At 48.9% G+C, this 22,188-nt stretch overlaps 1 protein-coding gene across 1 annotated transcript in view; it reads left to right on the forward strand.

Annotated features, from left to right (window-relative positions):
• Window positions 1-22,188, forward strand: part of KSR2 (kinase suppressor of ras 2) — a 429,355-nt gene that overhangs the window by 339,303 nt on the left and 67,864 nt on the right. Inside the window, exons 9-11 of the mRNA XM_010828829.1 lie at window positions 8,203-8,268; window positions 11,371-11,497; window positions 20,569-20,737. Of these exons, the coding sequence (XP_010827131.1) occupies window positions 8,203-8,268; window positions 11,371-11,497; window positions 20,569-20,737 (362 nt within the window). The remainder of the gene's footprint in view (window positions 1-8,202; window positions 8,269-11,370; window positions 11,498-20,568; window positions 20,738-22,188) is intronic.

The following is a 22,188-nucleotide window of genomic DNA, read 5'->3' on the forward strand; positions in this document are numbered from 1 at the left end:
AAGAAACAGACTCACCAGATGTCGAAGTTCTGGAACAGTTAGCCCATTTCCTACTTTTCTGTAGTCCTTGTTCCCCATTTTTCTTTGGGGATTTTCTGAACCAGTCAGTTTCTTGGGAGACTAGTTAAAGGCTTCGTAACAAGGTTTCTCAACCTTGGTACTCTTGACATTTTGAGCCAGATAATTCTTTGTGGTAAGGAGGCTGTCCTGTGCATTGAAGGATGATTAGCACCATTACTTCCACACACACACCCCCACTCCACCCTTCCCCGACTCCACCCTCAGCTATGACAATCAAAAATGTCTCCAAATATTGCCAAATGTCCCTTGTGTTGTGGAGGGGGCGCAAAATTGCCCTTGGGGGAGAACCATTGTTTTATATCATAAATCCCTCATCCCCAACCAGTGGGGCTGTATATCCATTATTCAGCTTTTAAGTGCCCGCATTAGAGTGCCATTACTAAAGTACTCAATAGAATGATCAAACCACTCGGGTAGCCTGGGACTTCCCTGGTCAAGCGCTGAAAGTCCCAGGTCCCAGGTGGCCCAGGCTGGCGGAGGCAGGTCTGTGCTGGTAGAAACATTTGACATGCTCCAATTAAGGTCACTGCCCGCTTCCTTAGGCGTGAGAGCCATAATCACTTCCCTGAAAAGGTAGAAAGTGATGTTTAGAAACAGCACACTATTTCCAGTTTATTCCAGTGTGTTTAAATGCATTTTCCACAGTTCCCCTCCTCCTGCCCGCAGTAGCCTGGATAGACATGCTTGCACTGAATTCTTTTCACGTAAGCAGTCCCTTTGCCATTTTACAGGCACTTCTTTATCTGGTTTTGCTCTGTTATTGGATCTTTTCACTTGGATTTCACATGCTTTTCGGTGCCCTCCTTGCCCTGTGTGTCCTCCTCTCCGGTGCCCTTGCCTCAAAATCCAATGTTTTATCTGAAATTTTCCTGTGTTTGCAAAATGACTTCAGCCACAGGTGACAAGGAGATAAAAGCAGGAAGTAAGCCATGGTTGGTTTGAGCCACTGGGCGCTCTAATTTTCCCAGCTCTTGCAAAACTGGGGAAATGATGAGCTGGTGTTGCAGCTGCTGCGAAGTTCCTGGAAGCTTCAGGAATTTGTACAACAGGCAGGATATTGGCAGGATATAATTATGAGCGTGCATTTCAGAGATCACCAGCTTGAAGCCTAAACTTATTTTTTCCATTAATAGAAACACTTCAGTTTTTGCAATAATCATCGTGAGAATTAATGATCCCTTATATGAGTTTTTACCTATTATGTGTGCTAAGTCGCTTCAGTCATGTCCAACTCTTAGCCTGCCAGGCTCCTCTGTCCATGGGATTCTCTAGGCAAGAATACTGGAGTGGGTTGCCATGCCCTTCTCCAGGGGATCTTCCTGACCCAGGTATTGAACCCGAGTCTCTTATGTATCCTTTATTGGCAGGAAGGTTCTTTTCCACTTGTACCACCTGGGAAGCCCCTTATCTATTATAGTTCAGTCCAATTACAGTTGTATGTGAGGGTGGATTATAATTCTGGAGGTTGAGGTGGGGATTGGATACAAGGATGATAGTCATGGTCATGGTATCATGTATCGAGGGCTTGCTGAGTACCAGACATTCTGCTAAGTACTTTACATGCACGAACTCATTTAATTCTTACAACAACCAGGGAAGGTAGGGTCTATTATTATCCCTGTTTCTAAGAAAACAGAGCCCTTCAGGAATAACTCGTTGGCCCAAAAGTATCACTGTGGGTGAATCCATTCCTCAAACCCACTGATCCCTCTGATTCAAGATCCCCGAGCCTTAACCATTTTACGTGGGCCAAGGACCAACCACACAGCTGCCAGTCCCCACTCTGCTTCTCTTTGAACCAGACAAGCAGAAGATGAGACTCTGATCTCAACCTGACACTGGACCAGAGCTATCAGTCTTTTCCTCCCCCGCCTGCTGCCTTCTCCCATCATCCCTTCTTGAATAGAAAGATAATGAATGGATCTCTGTGATGAACCCCATCCCCCACCAGGTGCTGGGAACCCAGAAGACTCTGTAGTCACGCTGTCCTCTCTCTGGGAAGTGGGGTGTGGGGTTGGGGGAGGAGTCTCCAACAGGTAATAATTCTACAGCTTCCTTACGGAGACCTCTTATGGAAAGACCGGTGCTGGGGTTTTCCCGATTGTCGTCCATTATGTTGCTGGAGCATTCATTCTGATTTCTGTGTTAATACTCCCCATCTCCCTTGCTTATTTCGGCTGTTGCCTTTCTCTTTCTAACTCAGTTAGTTGAAGGCCAAAGAGCTCAACCCCACTGGGCAGTCAGCAGTGAGTTAAGGGGGGGTGTGTTCTTTGAGGTCCTTCACCGAGACCATAAGGAGGCGTTTCTAGAAGTATTGGCTCAAATGACAGACCCCAGGGGAACCAAAATTAGACAAAACTGCTCAGTTGGGGTATTCATACAGACAAGCCCACTGCAAAGAGGGTACTGATTTGGTTTAGAGATTTTGCAAGAAGCCTTAAGAAGCACCTAATACAGTGATGTTGGGGAGGCACGCAGAGGCAGGAGAGTGAGGAGGGATAACCCGAGAGGGGCACTGGCTGCCCTGTAAGTGTAAGTATCTGCTTCCCGGAGTGGGGCGGGGGTTGGGGGAGGTCTTTCGAAAATGCTCATCCAGCCTTCACCTCCCTGTTTAACACCCTCCTTGGTTCCCCTCAGTTCTCAGAATAAAATCCAGTTTCCTGAGCAGACCTGTGCCATCCTTATTTACCTCTCCTTCCTCCCCTCTCACCACGTCCCTCCTTTTGTCCAGAGCTCCAGCCTCTTCATGCCACCAACCCTGCAGCAGCACCCGTGGCCTCTCACTGAGGCTTCTTTGCACTCAAGTGCCTCAGCCTAGATCTTTCTTGTGCACCTCTGCTAGCTCCCTGGGCTCAGCTCAGTTATCACTTCCCCCAGGAAGCCCTCCCTGACTCCCCTCAGTTCCAAATTGCCATATCCTGCCCTTTTAGATCATCCCGTGTAACATATGATGTGTTTGTCTATTTACCGCTCTGTCCCTCTAACCAGACTTTGTTCAAGGGAAGGGCTGTGTCTGCTTTGTTCACCGTTCATACAAACAGGGTGAGCACAATGCCTGGCACAGTAAGTGCTCAGGAAATACTAGATGGTGGAATCAATCTCAAAAGGAGCCTCTGGATGGAAGTGGTTCTTCCGAACCCAAGGCTCTGGGACCCTGGTTCCCATCCAAATGGGGTCATTTCTAGGAGATGACTTGACTTTGAGGCAATGAAATGAGTGAAATGGCATTCATGTTTGAAAGGACAAGAGATGGGTTTCCATACCCATGTAGATAGTAAACTCCTTGCTAGATGATTCTAAGAAAGATGGTTAAAGAAGAATTCTCCCCCTATGTTATTATACACTCGCAGTGCCTCACACAGCACCTGTCACAGAGGGAGAAGATGATGTTGTTTTATGTGAGCATGAATGCATGTTTATCCTGAGTCTGATATCTATGTGATTGGGCTGTTTCCTGAGCCTCAGTCTTTTTGACTTTAAAATGGGTGTAACAGTAATCATCGCTCACAGAATTGTTGTTCAGAATCGCCAAGGGTTATATAAGAGCGCCTGGCTCCAACTGGGTGTTTGCTTAACATTTCTTCAACTGGATGTTGGGGACCAGGTATTTAAAAACATCCCATTTGCACTCCGTAAGGAAAGGCAGATTGCAAAGTGAGCTGGTGTGGGATGAAAGAAAGGATCAGGGATTTAGGCTGCCTGGAGCAAACTTTTCATAAATTGGTTCGACTCCGCTGGCAAACCACTTGAACATGTTTGTCTTCACCAGCAAGGGTCAGTGGCGCCCCGTCCACGAAGGCTGCCTTTCTGATCCCAGCCCCACGCCACTCTCCTGGCTTGTGTCTGCTCTTAGGGGCTGCTGGGGACCAGGACACATCCATTAAGGACGGGGCAGAGCTGCTTATAAAACTGTTTGTCTCATATAGTTCCTGGGCAGGATCCGCAGAAGTCCAGTTTGCTTGTGGTCAGATCCCCATCTCCCACCCCCACGCTGGGGAGGAAGAGGGCCGAAAGAAGGGAACGCAGAATGGGGTGTGTTCGCACTTCACAAACTGCAAGGGATACAATTTATAAGAAATAGAAATAATTTTCTAAAAACTGATGAAGACTTGGGACTTCCCTGATGATCCAGTGGTTACGATTTCACCTTCCAATGCAGGGGCCACAGGTTCGATCCCTGGTCAGAGAGTTAAGATCCCACATGCCTCATGGCCAGAAAACCAAAACATAAAACAGAAACAATATTATAACATGTTCAATAAAGACTTTAAAGAGTAGTCCACATCAAAAAAATTTTCAGAAAATTTGATGGAAACTATTCATGTTCCCATGCCAGGAGCAATCTGGGGGCATTCCCTTCTGCTGGGCTACTTTCCTGTTTCTTTCTCTTCTCCTCTCTCCCTCCATCTCTCCAGTGTCTGTTCAGCATGTATCAGGCATCAGCCACCAAACCAGGCACTGACATCAGGGTAGGAAAGTTGCTGCAAGGAGGCGGAAGACCCAAATCCTGCCCCCAAGATAAATTCACATATTTAATTTTCAGACAGAGAGGATGTCTCATTCGGCCAGCAGCTAGCTCCTTTGGAGAATGAGATATCCCACGTAAGCAACTTTTCTTGATAACTGAAGCTTATCCTGTTAGCCTTTGAAGTTGAAAAAAATGAACTGTTTTCCATGAAAGTTTTAAATAAATCCTTACCAAGTGTCCAGGCTGCCTGAGGCTCGTGTGACATTTCCTGTGTGCCCTCAAGTGTGCCTTAGCCCTGCCTGCAGAGACATTGACCTATTTGCCATCCAGGTGGGCACCACTCAGACATTTTCTCATTGGATCCTCATGGCAGTTCTTCCTAGGAGGAACCTGGAACTTAGCCAGGCAGGTGGATGCCTCCTTGGTCTGGAAAAGGTAAAACTGTGACCCAGGCTCAGGTCAGCTGGATTCTGAAGCCCAGGCTTTTAACCTGGAAGCACATATGACCTTTACCTGGTGCCTTGAGTTGATCAGAGCTACCACCCTAACTTGCAGGGCTCCTCAGGGCCATGTCTGGTACGGAGATTTGTCCAGAGCAGTCTGCTGTGTCCTCCCCACCTCTCCGTTTTCCTCCTTGTGGAACGGAGCACATGGAGGACCCAATTCCTTAAGGACTGTGGGATCAAGGGACACGTGAAGGACAAGGAACAGAAGGCTTGGGTTTGATGTGAGAGCTTTGGGGCAGACCGTGTAGGTGTTCCAAACCTCCTGTAATAATCACGGTGACTTAGTTGGGCTCCCTTTTTTCTACAGACCCTGAGACAAAGATCTGGGGACAAGTAGTTTCTTTGAGAGGTGAGCCAAGGCCATCCCAGTGTGAGGGCGGGTGGGGGGGAGGTGTTGAGAAGTGAGAGAGGGACGGGAAGGGAAGGCAGCCTGTCCTGGGTCCTAGAAGAGCAGGTGATGGTCATGGGCACCTGGGGTCCAATCCCTTGACAATACACCCCTGAGTTGTCCCACAAATTGTTAGTCTGTGGAACACTGCGCAAACTAACACTAAACACAACTCCCACAGTAAAAACAAGAGTACCTGCAGCTTCAAGTGCTCGTCCTAGGCACCTTACCTCTGTTGTATCATTCATCTCTACTGTCCTGTGAGACAGATGCTGTGATTGTGCCCACTTTACAGATGAGAAAACTGAGGCTCAGAGTGGCTCAGCGACTTGCCCAGCTTGTCACAGTCAGGAGGTGGTGGTGTCAGGCTTTGAACTCAGATTTGTTCAGTATATTATCCTGACACCATTTCCTTTTACTTTTTTAATCTGTTTATTTGGTGGGGGGTATATGGAGCAAGGAGAACCCTGCCTTCTGGAAGACTTAGGCATCCAGACATCTCTTATCTGGGAAGTAGAGTGTGTCCCTCTTCTGTGTGGTCCTTAAGCTCTGGTGTGCATTTGCTGAAAACCCACACTCCCAGCACTTTCTGATTCAGAACCCAAGAGGGTATGCCTTGGGAATCTGACTCTGAAGTAGGTGGTCTACCAATAAATTGCATGCTAGTGGCTCTTCTTTCTTAGCCAGTGAAAAGGAAAAAATCTAATTTTGGGTGGAATTGTGCGTGTTTCCTGCTGGAAAAATGATTCTTCATAAATGAGGCATGTCTGGCCTCAGTCCCTGTGCCCACTCCCCTCCAGGGTCTGGGTGATTCCACTGCCAAGCTCATCCTACTGTCTGGATCAGCAAGTCCTGGATGTGTGGGCTCTAGTTTTTCACATGAGAACCTCTGTGCAAGGTTTAACTGTCCGGGCATCAGAGAACGATCTCTTGGGGTTTCTGCAAGAGCAAGGAGGGGCCATGCTCCCGGCCCTGGCACTGCCCTCTGAAGCCATGACTGGAAGGATGCATGTTCCATCTCCCACCTTGCAGCCAGAGGTGGAGGAGGGCTGCTCCCTTCCTGCAGAAGACGGAAAGGAAGATGCCAGGAGGAGACAGGAGATGGCTGAGGTCACTAGGGCTCTCGCCTGTCTCGTCCTGATTTGGACACGGTCCAGAGGTAACGTTGAATTGCTTGCCCTTGCTTCATGGTGCTGCCCATGACAGGGAGCAGGGTGCTTCACACCTGCCCATCAGCCTTCCAGCTGGGTTTGCTCAAGAAGACTCCTCGGTCGGGGGTGGCAGAAAGGAACAATCTCTTTCTGGAAGTTTCTGGAAGTTGAGCTATTTGAATCAGGGAAGAGTATAGAAACCTCTTGATCTGACTATCATTTGTCATCAGCAGTCTCCCCAGTTCAGGCGCATTCATCTGACCCAGTCACAGTTGTCTAAAGCCTCTGATTTCTTCCGGTTGTTTGTGGGATCAAATACAGACTCTCGTACTGGGGCTCTGCCCACCTCCCCTTCCTCAAATCTTCCTTTCACTCTGGTTCTCGTTTCAGCTTCATCAGCCTTTAACTTCTGACCCTTGAATCCATCAGGCTTGATTTTGCCCCCTAACCTTTGTGCCTCTGGAGCCTTTCCCCTCCCACTCCTGTCATTTTCTATCTCATTTCCCTGCATTATTTTTCCACCATCTTCCCACACTGGCAATGATCTGATATTTATGTGTTTATTAACTGTCCCCATAAACACAGGGGCTTCATCTGCGTGACTGTTGTGTATGTCCCCAGGACGTATTTGTAGAATGAATCAAAGGCTAATTTCGCACTCAGCAGGGCTTTCCATAAGGGCTTTGATGCAACACTAGTTATCTCCAGGGGAGCAGGCACCTTCCCTATGGGTCTGAGTCTGGGCCTTAGAAAAGAAAGAGAGAAAACCAGGTCATAGTACCCTTTGAAATCTGACAAAGGTATGGGGAAGAGCAAGGTGACATCTTGGATTTGTCCCAAAGGAAGACATTTTGCCTCTAAACTCTTATGCCAGTAAAACTTAATACCTGTTACTAATCTCATCCTAATTGGAAGTCTGGGTTGGCTGTCTCCTATAGAATGAGCCTTTAAGAAAAAAATGAGGCTGCCTCAGGCACCACTGAGCCAGGGTTTCTGCCAGGACAAGTCAGTTAATCTCAGCTTTTCTATCTGTAAAATGGGAAGAATAATACCTATTTCATAAAAGTGCTTTAAAGATCTAATGACTTAACATCTATAGAACGCTTGATACAATGGCTGCCAAATGAGTCTTCAGGTAAGCAGGTGGTGATTGAATGATGATGACAAATATAGACTGGTAGATAACAATGTCTTTCAAAGCCTGAAGGCCAAGTGGATGTTGTTGGTTAAACAGTTGCTTCCCACTCTTGGACTACCCAGGACTGACCTGTGAATGTAGGATGGCAGAAAAACTCTCTCCGGAGTTAATCTCCTAGGTTCCCAGGGTATGCCTTTGCAGTAGCTGTCTTTTCTCACCCCCACGTCTTGGTATCCATAGCACCCAGAGCTTTCTGAACCATTGGTGTGTCTCATCCACCCATCCATCTACCCAGCCATATATCCACCCACCCATCTATCCACCCATCTATCTATCCACCCACTGATCCATTTAAACATCCATCTATTCACCCATCCATCCATCTATCCATCCACTCACCCATCCATCCATCCACTTGTTCATCTCGACATCCATACATCTATCCATCCTTCTCTCTTTTTCTCTCTCAGGTTAAAGTGCCACAACAAATGCACCAAAGAAGCCCCGCCTTGTCATCTTCTGATCATCCACCGAGGAGGTAAGTATTTAACACTTCCTGCCCTGGGGTAGTAGTGGGGGTTCCTGCAGGCCATCTGAGATAGCTGTCCATCCAGGTAAATTTTGGAAAACCCCTTGATCCTTAACCGTTGCCTGCCTCATTTCTTTCCCTCTGACCCCCTCCTCCTGATATCTGTCTCCTTAATCCACCCCAGTGCCTGTTCTCCCTATTCTTTATCCTCACTCTGGTCTCCTTGATAGTTTAGCCCCCAGATTCATCTCCCCTCCCTAATTCTTTTCTCTCATTCTTGTCCTCTCTCCTAATTTTTCACTCTCCTCTTTTTCCCCCCAGTCCTATTGCTTTCCTTTCCCACGTAAAAAGAGTACTAGCTGAGTGTTTTTCCACTGTGTGCTCTTCAGACTCAGTCAATTGGCCCTGTAGAAATAGGCACAGAGAGGGGTCTTGATCGGACCTATTGGTTTGGGTCATCCATGTTCTGTCTCCTGGGGCCTTGGGAGTGCCTGGGCCAACCTGGCTGGGCAGGGAGGTAGCCAGACACTGCCTCTGGGAAGCCACTACCAGCCTTCCACCAGGCAAAAGCAAGACCAATTTAGTCGGAAGGAAAGACTATAAGGAAAGTTTTTTCCCTGCCTGCCAAGAATACAATAGGAGGCCTTGTAGTCCAACTTTCAAAATGTAGTTCTCCTGATTCTTGGGGTAGTTTTTCCGTTATCGACACTGTACTTCATCTAGTGGGGGACTCTCTAAGCCTGTATTGTTCAATACAGTAGCTACCAGCCACATCTGACTATTTAAATTTAGGTGAATTACAATGAAATAAAAATTTAATTACTCAATCGCACCAGCCACATTTCAAGGGCTCCGTGGCCACATGCAGCTACTGTACTGAACAGTGCACATATAGAACAGGTTCATCATCGCAGATACTGGCCATTGCTGGTCCAGACCCTTACTCTTCCAGCTGTGGCCCGTGGACCAGCAGCAACATGGGAATCACCTGGGAGCTTGTTAGAAATGCACAACTTTTGGTCCCACTCCAAACCTATCGAATCAAAATCTGCATTTTAAACAGCATCTGCACGTGATTCGTCTGCACTTTAAAGTTAAGAAGCACTGCTCTGGAGTAGAAGTTGCAAACTCAGATGCCTGCCAGGATCAAGCAGGTGAATGACAGATGCTGGCCAGACCGGGCCATGCAAAGTGGAGAGAGAGCCCAGGCACCTCCTAGAGGGGATGGCCACTCCAGCAACATGACTTGCATTGTACCACTTCTCATGTTTCTAAAAAAGCCCAAATGGCTTCATATGCCGTATACTTACTTTTAAAAGTTGTGCGTGTGTGCTAATTCACTTCAGTCGTGTCCAGTTCTTTGTGACCCTATGGACTATAGCCCTCCAGGCTCCTCTGTCCATGGGACTCTCCAGGCAAGGATACTGGAGTGGGTTGCCATGCCCTCTTCCAGGGCATCTTCCTGACCCAGTGATCGAACCCCAGTCTCTTATGTCTCCTGAATTAGTAGACGGGTTCTTTACCACTAGCGCCACTGGGAAGCCCATGTAAACAACTTATTAAAATTATGAAAATTCTTGCTGGCCCCCTCTGGCCACCCGCCTTCTGTAGGTTGGGTGGAGGCTTAGCGCCAACTTTGGGGAACACAACTTGCTAGTCCTTGTCCTCCTCCTCCACCCCTCCCAGTCCTCCTGGCCTTGGGTCAGCGTAGGCTCAGGGGAACCTGCCCTGTTCTCAAATGAACCAAAGGAAAACTTAAAAAAGGAGGCAGATGGCTGCCGAAAGTGCTGGCTTGTCTTCCAGAGCCAATGGGCCATTGGTTTTCGATGATCTTTGCATTGCTTTCCTCCAAGAGGAAATTGCAAGAGAAGGAAAAGTCTGCAGCTCTTTCCTCTTGCCCCTTCCCACCTCACATCCTTAATTAAGAACCATCTGTTCCTTGAGCAACTGTATACACACCCCAAGCCTATTTTAAACCTGAACTCTCACTGCTCTGGAGACCTTGTCTTGCAAAAGATTCTTTGGGGAAAATCACCTCCCGCTGGACACCCCTCCGTGGTAGCCTGCTGGAGTCCTGACTCCCACGTGGAGACCAGAACCAGCCTGCTGGGAGGTGACCCGCTCTCAGACGCCAACATCTGAAGAAGGGCACCCTCCTGCCCACCTACCATCAGGGCCATGCCCCCGTTACTCAAAGAACAAACAGGAACCTTCCAGCACTCTGCTAGCTTCTTGTTCTACCGGCCTCTCTTTGGTAGGAAGTTGAAAATATAGTTGGTTTCCATGGTGATGGCAGCTCAGGCTTAAGAGAGAAATTAAATCCCTGGGTCAGTCCAAAGCTGTAACTTTCTCCCTAACGGCCCCACCCCCACAATAAAAAACAGCTAACCAGTAGCATTACCAGGCATCATATTTGCATGTGAGCTTCGCCCCTCCCATGGCCCCTGTAAACAGTAAGTAACCGAGGGCTCACAGAGAGGGGCTCAGGTGGCACGGTTGGAGTCAGGACGCGTTTGTTTAGCACCGCCTGCTGGTCCAGCTTTGGTGTGCCTTCAGGGATGGATGTAGAGGGGAGGCTGGGGGAGCCGAGACTTCCCTTCAGGGATCCCCAATGCCCTTGTGTAGGACAAGTGTGCTTTGACATGCTAGAGGCCGCTCGGGCCTGAGAAATCCCACCAGTGACGCAGGACGGTCCTAACACACAAGCTTAGATGGGGGAGGGACCTGTGGCCATGATGAGCTGTCCACTCATGATAGCGCCTGAGAAATCTGGAGCCTCCTGTCTTTCAAAGGAGGTACAATTCTGAAATGAACACCAATGTGAAACAATTATGATCCTGGAGAAAAAAATTCTGATAGCTTCAGTTTCATTATTAGAAGTTTTAATTGTCTAAAGCTGTATGTTGACAGCACGAACATCTTAGAAACCGCAGAGGACGCAGGTAGTGGGGAGAGTGTCCCGCTACTGTAACACAGCACAACGTCTATCATTTCTCGGCAACTCCCTTCCAGCCTTGGGGGTGGGCCTTTGAGGTGGGGTCTGCTCTCCTGGCATCGTTACAGAGCAGAAGTGGTACTTAAACTCCCAAATCTCTGTCTTTACCCCTACGGATCCAGCAAGGTTAGTCCGGACAGAGTCCGTCCCGTGTGACATCAACAACCCTCTACGAAAGCCACCCCGGTATTCGGACCTGCACATCAGCCAGACGCTCCCCAAAACCAACAAAATCAACAAGGTGAGACTGGGGTTCCCCTGGGTTCAGGCTTGCTGGGTTGGGGCACTGCCAGATGCGGAGCAGGAGGGAGGAATGTTCTCGAACAGGACTCGGTGGCTTGATCTGGGAGCCTTGCCCTTACTTCCCAGCACCCCTGGGCTCTGTCCTCATTCTGTGTGGTTTGTGTCTAGGAAAGTTTTGGGGGGCATCCAGCCATCAGTGCAGAGCGAGTGTGCCAGAAGTCTGTCTGATGTAGAGAGAGGGCACCTGGCAATGAGAATGAATGAACATGTTGATGGGGGCACAGTAGGGATGGGAGGAGAGCCTGAGAGGGGATCCTTAGTGGTCCAGGCTCCACCCTCTGCTCTGAGCTGTTTCATCATCTGCCAGGATGAGCTTTGCAGAAGGTTCTGAACTCTCTGACACATCTGTTGAATCTAATCACCCCAGACAAAAGTCTGTTTCTGAGCTCCTGCTGGAGACCAGGTAGATGGATCTGTGTGGAGGCCCTGAGCTCTGAGCCATAGCCGATCTGGTTGGCTTCTGACTGGTTCTCAGATGATGGTCAGCAGTGGGCCTCTCTGTGTGTCTTTCTTTCTAACATGGCCTGGAAATTTCCACTGGGGATTTCCTCATTCTTTGTTTGATCTGTGGGTTGGATGACACCAAAGGGATCCCAGGGACACTTAAAGCCTCATGGAAGGAAGAGGTAACACATGCCAGCAGGTGATTTCTCAAGCCCTATGGTGCCTCCATGCATTGTGTGGAAGGTGGATAAAGTGTGGGCCAGTCCATGTGTGTGGACAGTCACCCACCCGGATGAGCATCTCTGGCTGCTTGACCTCTCTGGCAACCATACTCTCCCTTCTGTGCGTAAGGCTGGGGAGGGCCTAGCCCCCTCCCTAATCCATTCTCCACACAGCAGCCAGAGTGATTCTTAATGAATGTAATTTGAATCATGCCACCCTCTGCTGAAAAACCCTCCTGTGGTTTTCTATCGAGTGGAGGAAACAGTCAACCCCCTTCCTGCAGTCTGCAAGCCTCCATGCACAACTGTTCCCTCCCTCTTTCTCCGACCTCCCTACCAAAGCCCATATGTTCTTTCTGTCTCTAGCTGTCACCTACCGCGCTGGGTCTCAGTCATGCACCATCTGGCTCCTGTGGCATCGTCTTAGGACTTGATGATACACTTTGCCTCTGAAGTCAGGCAGACTTGGCAGCCAGTCTTGACTTCCTCCACTTCCTCGCTCTTAGAGTCTCTGGGCAAGTTACTTAATATCTCTGAGCCTCAGCTTTCCTATGTGTAAAATGGGCATGTTCCAGTTATCCACAGCTGTGCAAACCAACAACCTCAAACTTAGTGGTGGACATCAACAGCTTTTTAATTACACTTGTGGAGGCTGTGGGTCAGGTATCTGGAAAGCAGTACAGTGGGGATGGTTTGTTTCTGCTTCATGATGCCCAGGGACTCAACTGGGAAAGCTGATGCAGCTGGGGGCTGGAATCATCTAGAATAGGGATTGGCAAACTATGGTTCACAGGCCATATCTAGCTCACAGCTTGTTTTTTTTTTTTTGTGAATTAAATTGTGGTGGAACAAGCCACGTTCATATTTTCTATGGCTGCTTTCAAACTACAACAGCAGAATTAAGCAGTTACAACAGAGATCACTGGCTCACAAAGCCTAAAATGTGTACTAATGAGCCATTTAGAGAAAAAACTTGCCAACCCCTGATCTAGAGGCTCCTTCACTCACATGTCTGAGCTGGGATGAGTCAAAGGCTGAACTCAACAGAGGGTCTCTTTGGGAGCAAGTACACACAGTCTTGCCTTGTGGCTTGGGCTTCCTCACGATATGGCTGCTTCAGGGTAGTGAGGCTCTTCTTACACGGCACCTCAGGGCTTGCAGAGCAACTTTCTCATCCAACAAGCTGGAAGCTGCGAGGCTTTTGTAACCTAGCGATATAAAAGCCCCAAGCACTGTCTTGGCTTGTCACTAGCCACGGGTTGTCAGTGTGGGTTCTGCTGTACTGTACTGATAGAAACAGTCGCAAGCCTACTCAGATTTGAGGGGAGGAGGCATGGCCCCACTTGTCAGTGGGAAGAGTCCAAGGAAAATTTGTGGCCACATTTTTTAAATGTCTCCTGCTGAGCAAGAAGAGTACCAACCTCAGAATGGCTGTGAGGATGAAATGAAATAATCAGTGTAAGGCGAGGCACTTGGGAGAGGTTCCTGGCATGTGGATACGTGTCCAGGAAATTCTAGCTATTTTTATAGGCTTAAATCTTGCGCTTCTAATCACAGTGTCAGGCTGGGTCCACTTTTCCTTTATTTTTTGGTAAAATACGTAGGTCTCTAGGGGAGGGTCTCCCCCTTCTGGAGTTGGTGTGCTTATGGGGTTCCGGTGGTGAGGCTCCTGGGCAGTAACTATAACCATCCTTTCCTTTTTGACCTCTTGAGGGGTGAGTGGCTCAGAGCCATCTTGAGACCTTTCTCTCTGGCTTTATAGACACAGTGAGCCTCTTGGTGTCAGGTGGGACAGAAACATGGGTCAGATAGATCGGTGACTCTGACATTGTTCTGCTTGTCTGCCAGCAGGAGAATTTGATAAGAGAAATAAATTAACCTCTATTTAGAAAGTGGCTTTGGCGTGAAGGTGGACAGGAGCTATCAGAGAACTGGGTTATTTTTTTCCCCCTACTTCTGTTCTCACTAGCTTCACACAGATTCTTTCTGTCAGGCAATGATGTGGTTAGTGCAATAGATATCTGAGCCAATTTGGTCTGAGGATTTCCTTTTCGTTGCTCTGTCTCCTCTCTCATCTAGCTCTGTCAATCTAGCTTCATAAAAACCTAGCCTGTTCACCCAGCCTAATGGTTTGAATGTGCATTTTGGAATCAGAAGGTCTGGGCTTGAAACTCAGTTTCTTCGTACACTCTGTGACCGAACCAAGATCCTTCTGCCTTTGTTTCCCCCTGTGTAAAATAGGCATTCTAATAGTAGATGTTTCAGGGGTTGTGGAGAGGATTTGGTGCAGTGATACATGTAAGGGATTTAGTCCTGACACGGGATCCTCAGGGCATGGAAGAGCTCAGAGATGAAGAGAGACAGTGGGGAGGAGAAGGAGGAACAGAAGGAGGAGTAGGAGGAAGAAAAGGGGTGGAGGAGGAGGGAGAAGAAGAGAAAGAGGATGGGGGAGGAACAAGAATAGGAAGAAGAAAGAAGAGGCAGGAGGAGGAAATGGAAGAAAGAAGAAGGATGTGGAGGACGGAGGACATGGAGGAGAATGAGGAGATGAAGAAGAAGCGACAGCAGCAGGAGCATCTGCCGGCTCCTGAGGGGTCTAGTCTGTAAGGCGCATGCTTCCACGTCAAGGCATCAAAAGCCCCACCTATCTGGGTGTCCGAAGCTGAATATCTGCCCACTGCAGGGAAGCTTTCTGGAGTGGCTGCCTACTCGCTGTCCTTTTCAGCTGGTTGCAAGGAACAGAGCCTCATCTCTGCTAGCTCAGCACCAGGAACTGTCTCTTGGAAGGATTGGGCATGGGGCAATAAGAGAAAGAGGAATCCTGGTTAAGGAGCTAGGGCTCATGAAACTGGATGTAGAGGACAGAACTGTGCTCAGGTCAGCAGCTCAGACCCCCAGCAAGACCATGGCTCACTGTTCTGGTCCTCCATCATGACAGTGGTCGGCTACTCTTTGTGGGTCCCCTCTGGTCTGTTACTGTTGACTGTTTTCCTCATCCTTTGCTCTCATCTTTTCTTTCCATCTTCACTTCTGCAGCCATAGAAGCACTCCTGCTCCTTGTTACCTCGGCTGATTTGTTTTCTGGCCTGTGGTGGCTCTTCTGTCCCCTTCAACCTCATGTCCTCTCCACCTTTGCTCTGCTTTCTGCTATTCTTCCTCTTAGACCCACTCATCTGTTTATTCCAGGTATCATAGGTCATTAACCAGCTGCTGTGATGCCCTGACTTTTGGTCCTGAGTTGGGAGTGGGCTTTGGAGGTCACAAGACAAGTAAGGCTGTTTAGGAGACTCTGTTGGGTTGGAAGTGGAGAAGGATATGGCAACCCACTCCAGTATTCTTGCCTGAAGAATTCCATGGACAGAGGAATGTACGTGAACTGTAGCCTGGCGGGCTATACAGTCCATGGGGTCGCAAAGAGTCAGACATGACTGAGCGACTAACACTACTACTACTACTTTTGGGTTGGGGGGGGTGGGGACAGTTTCCCTACGAGACAGATTCCATGGGAGAGAGTTATTATTACGGCCATGTCAAAGTCAGTGCACAGCTGGTTGAAGGGGAACCTGGGAAGCGAACATGCTTTGTTTGATTCTCAGAGTCAGATGTGAGTTCTCAATACTTGGTTCAGCCTTCTGTTTCTGCTTCTGGGCTGGAGATGGGGACCTGGGCCACTAACTCTCTGTATGACTCCAGCACATCGCCCCCATGTCTGAGTCTCAGCATCCCCATCTACAACATGAAATGGGGTGCTGGATGGTTTCTGAAGGATGTTTCCACATTTTAGCTTCACTCAGAAAGAGGAATTACGCCATTAGCCCTTCCCTGCATGATCTGAGAGAGTCTGAGTTTCCCTCTGAATGAAGACAACCTCCTACTGGGACACAGATCTGGGTCTGGCCCAAGGAAGGAGTTTCCGCTCCCATTTAGCTGTTCTGCTGGGGAATGTGGGCACTGTATGCACATTTCTCTTCTGCTGATTCTGTTGATTCACACCAGCCCTGAGCCTCAGATATGAAAGAGACTGAATTCCTGCCTTAACTGTTTCCTCCATAAAGACAACTTCTTCTTGCCTCCCTCTCTTTGTCTCACCTTCCCTCCTTCCTTCCTTTCCATTCACTGATACATATAGCATTTATTAGCCACCTCTTATGTTTTTGTTTCTGTGCTAAGTTTTGCAGATTCCAAGATAAATAAGGCACAGTCTAGTAGGAGGACATAAATCTTTTCTTCCCTCTCTCTCTCCTTATCCATCCCTCTCTTCATTTCTTTCTATTTTCCTTCCTCTAGCACACATTTTTCAAGGGACCACGATGAGAATAGGGAGCTTCTAGCCTTGAGGACTGGAGAAGGCAGTGGTACCCCACTCCAGTACTCTTGCCTGGAAAATCCCATGGGCGGAGGAGCCTGGTAGGCTGCAGTCCATGGGGTCGCTGGGAGTCGGACACGACTGAGCGACTTCACTTTCACTTTTCACTTTCGTGCATTGGAGAAGGAAATGGCAACCCACTCTAGTGTTCTTGTCTGGAGAATCCCAGGGATGGTGGAGGCTGGTGGGCTGCCATCTATGGGCTCACACAGAGTCGAACACGACTGAAGTGACTTAGCAGTAGCAGTAGCCTTGAGGACAAAGACAGACAAGCAAGCTGAGAAGTGATGGTGTTGAAGCAACAGCAGAAGCCAAGACCAGTACCAGAGCAAGCTAGTACCAGGCAGGGCCATTCCCAGGAGGAGGAATGTGCTGACCTGGTTGGTTGAGTGGGAGGTCAGGGGAGCTTCACGGAGGAGGGGCAATCTGAGCTGCATTTTGAAGAAAGGTAGGCATCTTCCAGGCCGACTGGGACAAGGCTGGGAAGATAGTGTTAGTCACTCAGTCTCTTTGTGAACTCATGGACTGCAGCCTGCCAGGCTCTTCTGTCCATGGAATTCTCCAGGCAAGAATACTGGAGTGGGTACCCATTCCCTTCTCCAAGAGATCTTCCAGACTCAGGGATTAAACCCAGGTCTCCTGCATCGCAGACAGATTCTTTACCATCTGAGCCACCAGAGAAGCCCATTCCAAGCAGGAATAATAACATCTCCAAGCCTTGGAGATGTGAAATAGCCTGGTTTGTGTTGGGAACTGTGGGCCATTTGATGTGACTATGGCAGTTGTTGTGGGAATGAGAAGAGGAAGCGATGCGAGCCCAGGTCCAGCCTGAATGTGTGCATCATGAACCAACATGTTCATTTAAACGTGCTCTGTCATTTGAGCATGATCTGTATGCCTAGTGGGACACTGTTTTTAGCACAAACCTTTATGCTTTTTAAATAAGGATAATGTTTTTTTTTGCAGAGCATCTATGGAAACTTCTTTGCCCATCTATGAGTAGAAGTTCAAAGAAGAGAGTCTTGCTAGGATGGATAGATGCCTGACTTTCATTTCCCCTTATCCCTCTACTGACACAGTCACTGACTTCCTCTGAAAACCTCCTGTGCCCTCTTTGACTGTGTGGTAGCTTCACAGCCCAGCCACATAAACCTTAGCCCACATGTCACTGCCTTATTTTTCCTTACATTAACAAGTCTGTTGCCAGGAACATGTAATTACCATTAGGTAAATTAGGATGGAGCAAGAAGGCTGGCCTCCTGATACCTTACTATTAAAATCAGATCAGAATTACCTCCAAGGTGGTCTTGCGTGAAAGGTGGCTGGAATGAACTAGAGCATGACCTTGCCTGGAATAGGACTTTGTCCAGGGCATGTTTGTAGTTGCTTGATCCACAAGAGCCTCAGGGGGTGACAACCTACCTGTCCTTCAGTAGATGGTTGATCAAATAAACTGGGTACATCCATATCATGAAATATCACTCAGCAATAAAAAGGAACAATCCATTGTTGCATGCGGTAACTTGAGTGAATCTCCAGAGAACCATTCTGAGTGAAAAAAAAGCCAATCCAAAAAGATTACGTACTGTATGGTTCAATTTATAGAACATTCTTGAAATGACATTATAGCAATGAAGACTAGATTAGTGGTGCCCGGGAGAAAAGATGGGAGGGAGGGGTTGTGAGGAGAGAGAAGGAAATGGGTGTAGTTAGAACAGGACAGCATGAGGGATCCTTCTGGTAATGGAAATGTTCTGTATCTCGACTGTATCAATTCAGTGTCTGGCTTGTCATTTTATTGTACCCTAGTTTTGCAAGATGTTATCATTGGAAAAAACTAAATAAGAATGCATTGTTGCTGTTCAGTCTCTAAGTCACGTCTAACTCTTTGCGACCGCGTGAACTGCAGCACGCCAGGCTTCCCTGTCCTTCACTACCTCCCGGAATTTGCTCAAACACACGTCCATTGAGTCGGTGATGCCATCCAACCTTCTCATCCTCTGTTGCCCCCTTCTCCTCCTACCCTCAATCTTTCCCAGCATCAGGATCTTTTCCAGTGAGTTGGCTCTTCGCATCAGGTGGCCAAAGTATTGGAGCTTCAGCATCAGTCCTTCCAATGAATAGTCAGGGTTGATTTCCTTTAGGACTGATTGATCTCCTTGCAGTCCAAGTGACTCAGGTCTTCTCCAGCACCACAGTTGGAAAGCATCAATTTTTCATCACTCAGCTTTCTCTATGGTCCAACTCTCACATCCATATATAATTACTGGAAAAAGCACAGCTTTGACTGGGATCCCTTAAAACAGCATACGAAACTGCAGCTATCTCAAATTGAAAGCTTAATTGCAAAAATAAAGGCTGTCACAAATATAATTGCTTCCATTTATTGATAACAAAATGCCTTATCCCAGTGCTAGGGATTTAGGTACATACATCACCTTAAACTTCACAACAGAGCCGCACAGTGGGTGTTCTCAGCCCACGTGAAGGACGAGGAGAGACTGAAGCTCGCAGTGGGGAAGTCACTGATGTGGAGGCAGTATGACCTCATGGGAGTGGAATGACCTCTGGGAAGCGGGCATGCACAACCCGGTTGAGCGCCCACTGGGCCTCCAGATGAGGAATGTCTGTTCCCCACCCTCCACCCTCCACCCTTCTATGCTCGTTGGTATTTGCTATACAGACTCTGGAGTTTGGCAGGTAAACACACCTGTTGACAAAATCAGATCACACAAAACCATCCTTGGGTACCTGGAGCCATGCTGAGTGGTGGAGCTCTGAGTGATTCAGGGACCAAATTATCCATGTGCTGTGAGTGAACAGATTAAGGTACCCCTGAGAATGCTTAGCTCTGCCAACTTTGAGAGGCAGGAACCTCTTTCCTGGGATGCTGAGGTTTGCTAGTATTTATTCCCATTTTACAGAGGGCAAAACTGAGGAATGGTGAGGTTAGGCATTTTGTTCAGGATGCATGGGGAACAGGTGGCTGTGTTTCCCTTTTCTTCACTCGGAATTCTGCTCTTATTACTTTCCTGGAGCTGCAGAAACAAATTACTGCAAACTGGGTAGCTGAGACAAAAGCCATTTGCTCTCTCACAGTCTGGGGTCCAGGAGCCTGAGGTCAAGGTGTCAAGCGGGGTTGGCTCCTTAGGAAAACTCCAAGGGAGGATCCATTCCATCCCCCTCTCCTGACCTTCGGTGGCTCCGGCAGTCCTTGGCACTTCTTGGCTTCTAGAAGCATCAGTCCCCATCCACCCCTGTCTTCACAGCACCATTTCCTCTGTGTGTCTTTCCTTTCCTGTTTCTCATAAAGACACTTGACATGGGATTTTATGCACCCACCCCACCCCAAACCCAGGATGGTCCCATCACAATTAGGTCAATTACTACGATTCTGAGTAGACGTGTCTTGGAGGGGAGACAGTATTCAGCCCACTGCATGGCTACTGGCCCCACCCTGGCCAGCGCCATTCTGGGGATGTGCACACAGATTCTGTCTTCATCTTAGCCAGAGGAGGCTGTGCTGATTCCAACCGAGATGCGAGCAAAGATGCTGCAGGCTGGCTCTCGCACTCTCTCCTGAGCTGTCAGGCTGTTGATTCTTTAATAAAACACTCGGGAGGAGAGGCGTTAGGACGGGAAGAGCTCTCTGGGCACCTCGGCATGGGACTTTCCAAAATCAAAGAGGCCCGAGGAGTGTGGCTATCGCCCGCCTGGCTTTCATTGCGTGGTAACCTTCCAGCCCAGGCTCCAGGCAGTGGGCAGGAACTTGACTCGAGCGACTGCCTTCCACAGCTGGATGCAACCGGGTGGGGTTGGGGAGGCAGGTGGGATTCTGCTGGGGGTTGTCTGGTGGTTGAGGAAAACAGAGGAGGCACTGAGGATGCAGAGGTGGTGGTCTTCCCGGGCAGCTCAGCCTCACTGCTGCAGTGTCTCCGCCTGCCCCTGCCCCCACCCCGCCCTGTTTTCTTTCTTCAGGACCACATCCCTGTTCCTTACCAGCCGGACTCCAGCAGCAACCCCTCGTCCACGACATCCTCCACGCCCTCCTCGCCAGCGCCCCCGCTCCCGCCCAGCGCCACGCCACCTTCTCCCCTACACCCTTCTCCACAGTGCACAAGGCAACAGAAGAATCTCAGCCTGCCAGGTACCTCCTGCGCGTGGGAGGTCATGGGGTGAGCAGTCGGGCTCGTGCCAGGGCCGTGTCCAGGCCAGTCCGCGTGAAAGGTGTTGAGTTGGCAGCGTATGAATTAAGCCTTACCATATGCAGGGCAACTGCTGCATAGTCCCTTATGTGATCTTTAGAGCAGTCACAAGGTAAGTAGGATCAGCTCCATTTTACAGATGAGGAAACCGAGGCTCAGAAGGTAAGGAGACTCTCAGAGACTCTGTCTTTTGCGAAGCAGCAGCCCAGGGTCTCTACCTAAGTCTGAGTCACAGGGGGAGCCATCTGCTCTGGAGCTGGACATTGCCTTAAGTGCAAAATCCCTAGTGGGCCGGTGGCTAAGACTCCATACTCCCAATGCAGGGAGCCTGGGTTCAAATGCTGGTCAGGAAACTGGATTCCACATGCTGCAAATAAGTGTTTGCACACTGAAAGCTAATGAGCCCGCATGCCCCAAGGAAGAGTGAAGATCTAAGAAGAGCTCAGACCTAGTGCTGCCAAAAAAAAGAAGAGCTAAATCAGTTGAAACTGGCAACGGGATCCTGTGCTAAGGATCTCAGGGCCCACACACCTGAGCAGGGCTGCATCCTGAGTCTGCGCAGACATCAAGACAGGACTCCGAAAGAGTGAGCTGGCGTCCAGGAGTCAATAGCCAGCTCTCTCATGCCCCTGCCCTGTGACCTCTGGCTTCAGTTTTCACACCTCTGAAGGGATGCCGGTGGACAAGAGGACCCCAAAGGGTCTTCCAGCTCACAAACTCCAGGCCACTCCGCCGCTGACCTGAGACCATGTGCTGGGCTATGAGACAATGGAGAAGCCCTCGTGTGGTGTTCTGGCTTCTTGGACTTACGAAAGGGATCTTTCTCAGCTCTCAGGTGAGACAGACCTGAGTGTCTTCCCACCCCTTCCAGGGCTCAGCCCAGCCCACCTCCTGTTCTCCGACCTCAAGGACACTTCCAGCTCAGCCATATTTGTGGCACCATAGCTGACTTCAAGACGGAGGCTGGCGGGATGAGGTCTGGTTTGACGAGTTGGGAGCAAAGTCTAGCTCTATGTTGTTCAATATGGTACAGACTAGTCACACGTGCCTATTTAAATTTAAATGAACTAAAAATAAATACAATTAAAATTTTAATTCCTTGGTCACGCTTGCCACACTCCAAGTGCTTGGGAGCCACTAGTGGCTGGTGGCCACCATGTTGGGCAGCACAGGTGTAGACCACTTCCCACCGTTGCAGAAGTTCCACTAGACAGTGCTGGTCTAGGGGTTGGTTTCCTCTTGAGCCAGAGAGCTTCCTCACAGGGGGAAAGAAAAAACCCCAGGTCCTCAGTAACAGGTCACATCTCCAAGCCTACCCAGCCACGAGAGGATATCTGGGAAACAAATGAAGACTCAGCCCCACGTTTAGGCAACACCCAGATACACCCACCCA

This window comes from Bison bison, unplaced genomic scaffold (genome assembly GCF_000754665.1).
Source record: "Bison bison bison isolate TAMUID 2011002044 unplaced genomic scaffold, Bison_UMD1.0 scf7180017864495, whole genome shotgun sequence".
Lineage (NCBI taxonomy): Eukaryota > Metazoa > Chordata > Mammalia > Artiodactyla > Bovidae > Bison > Bison bison.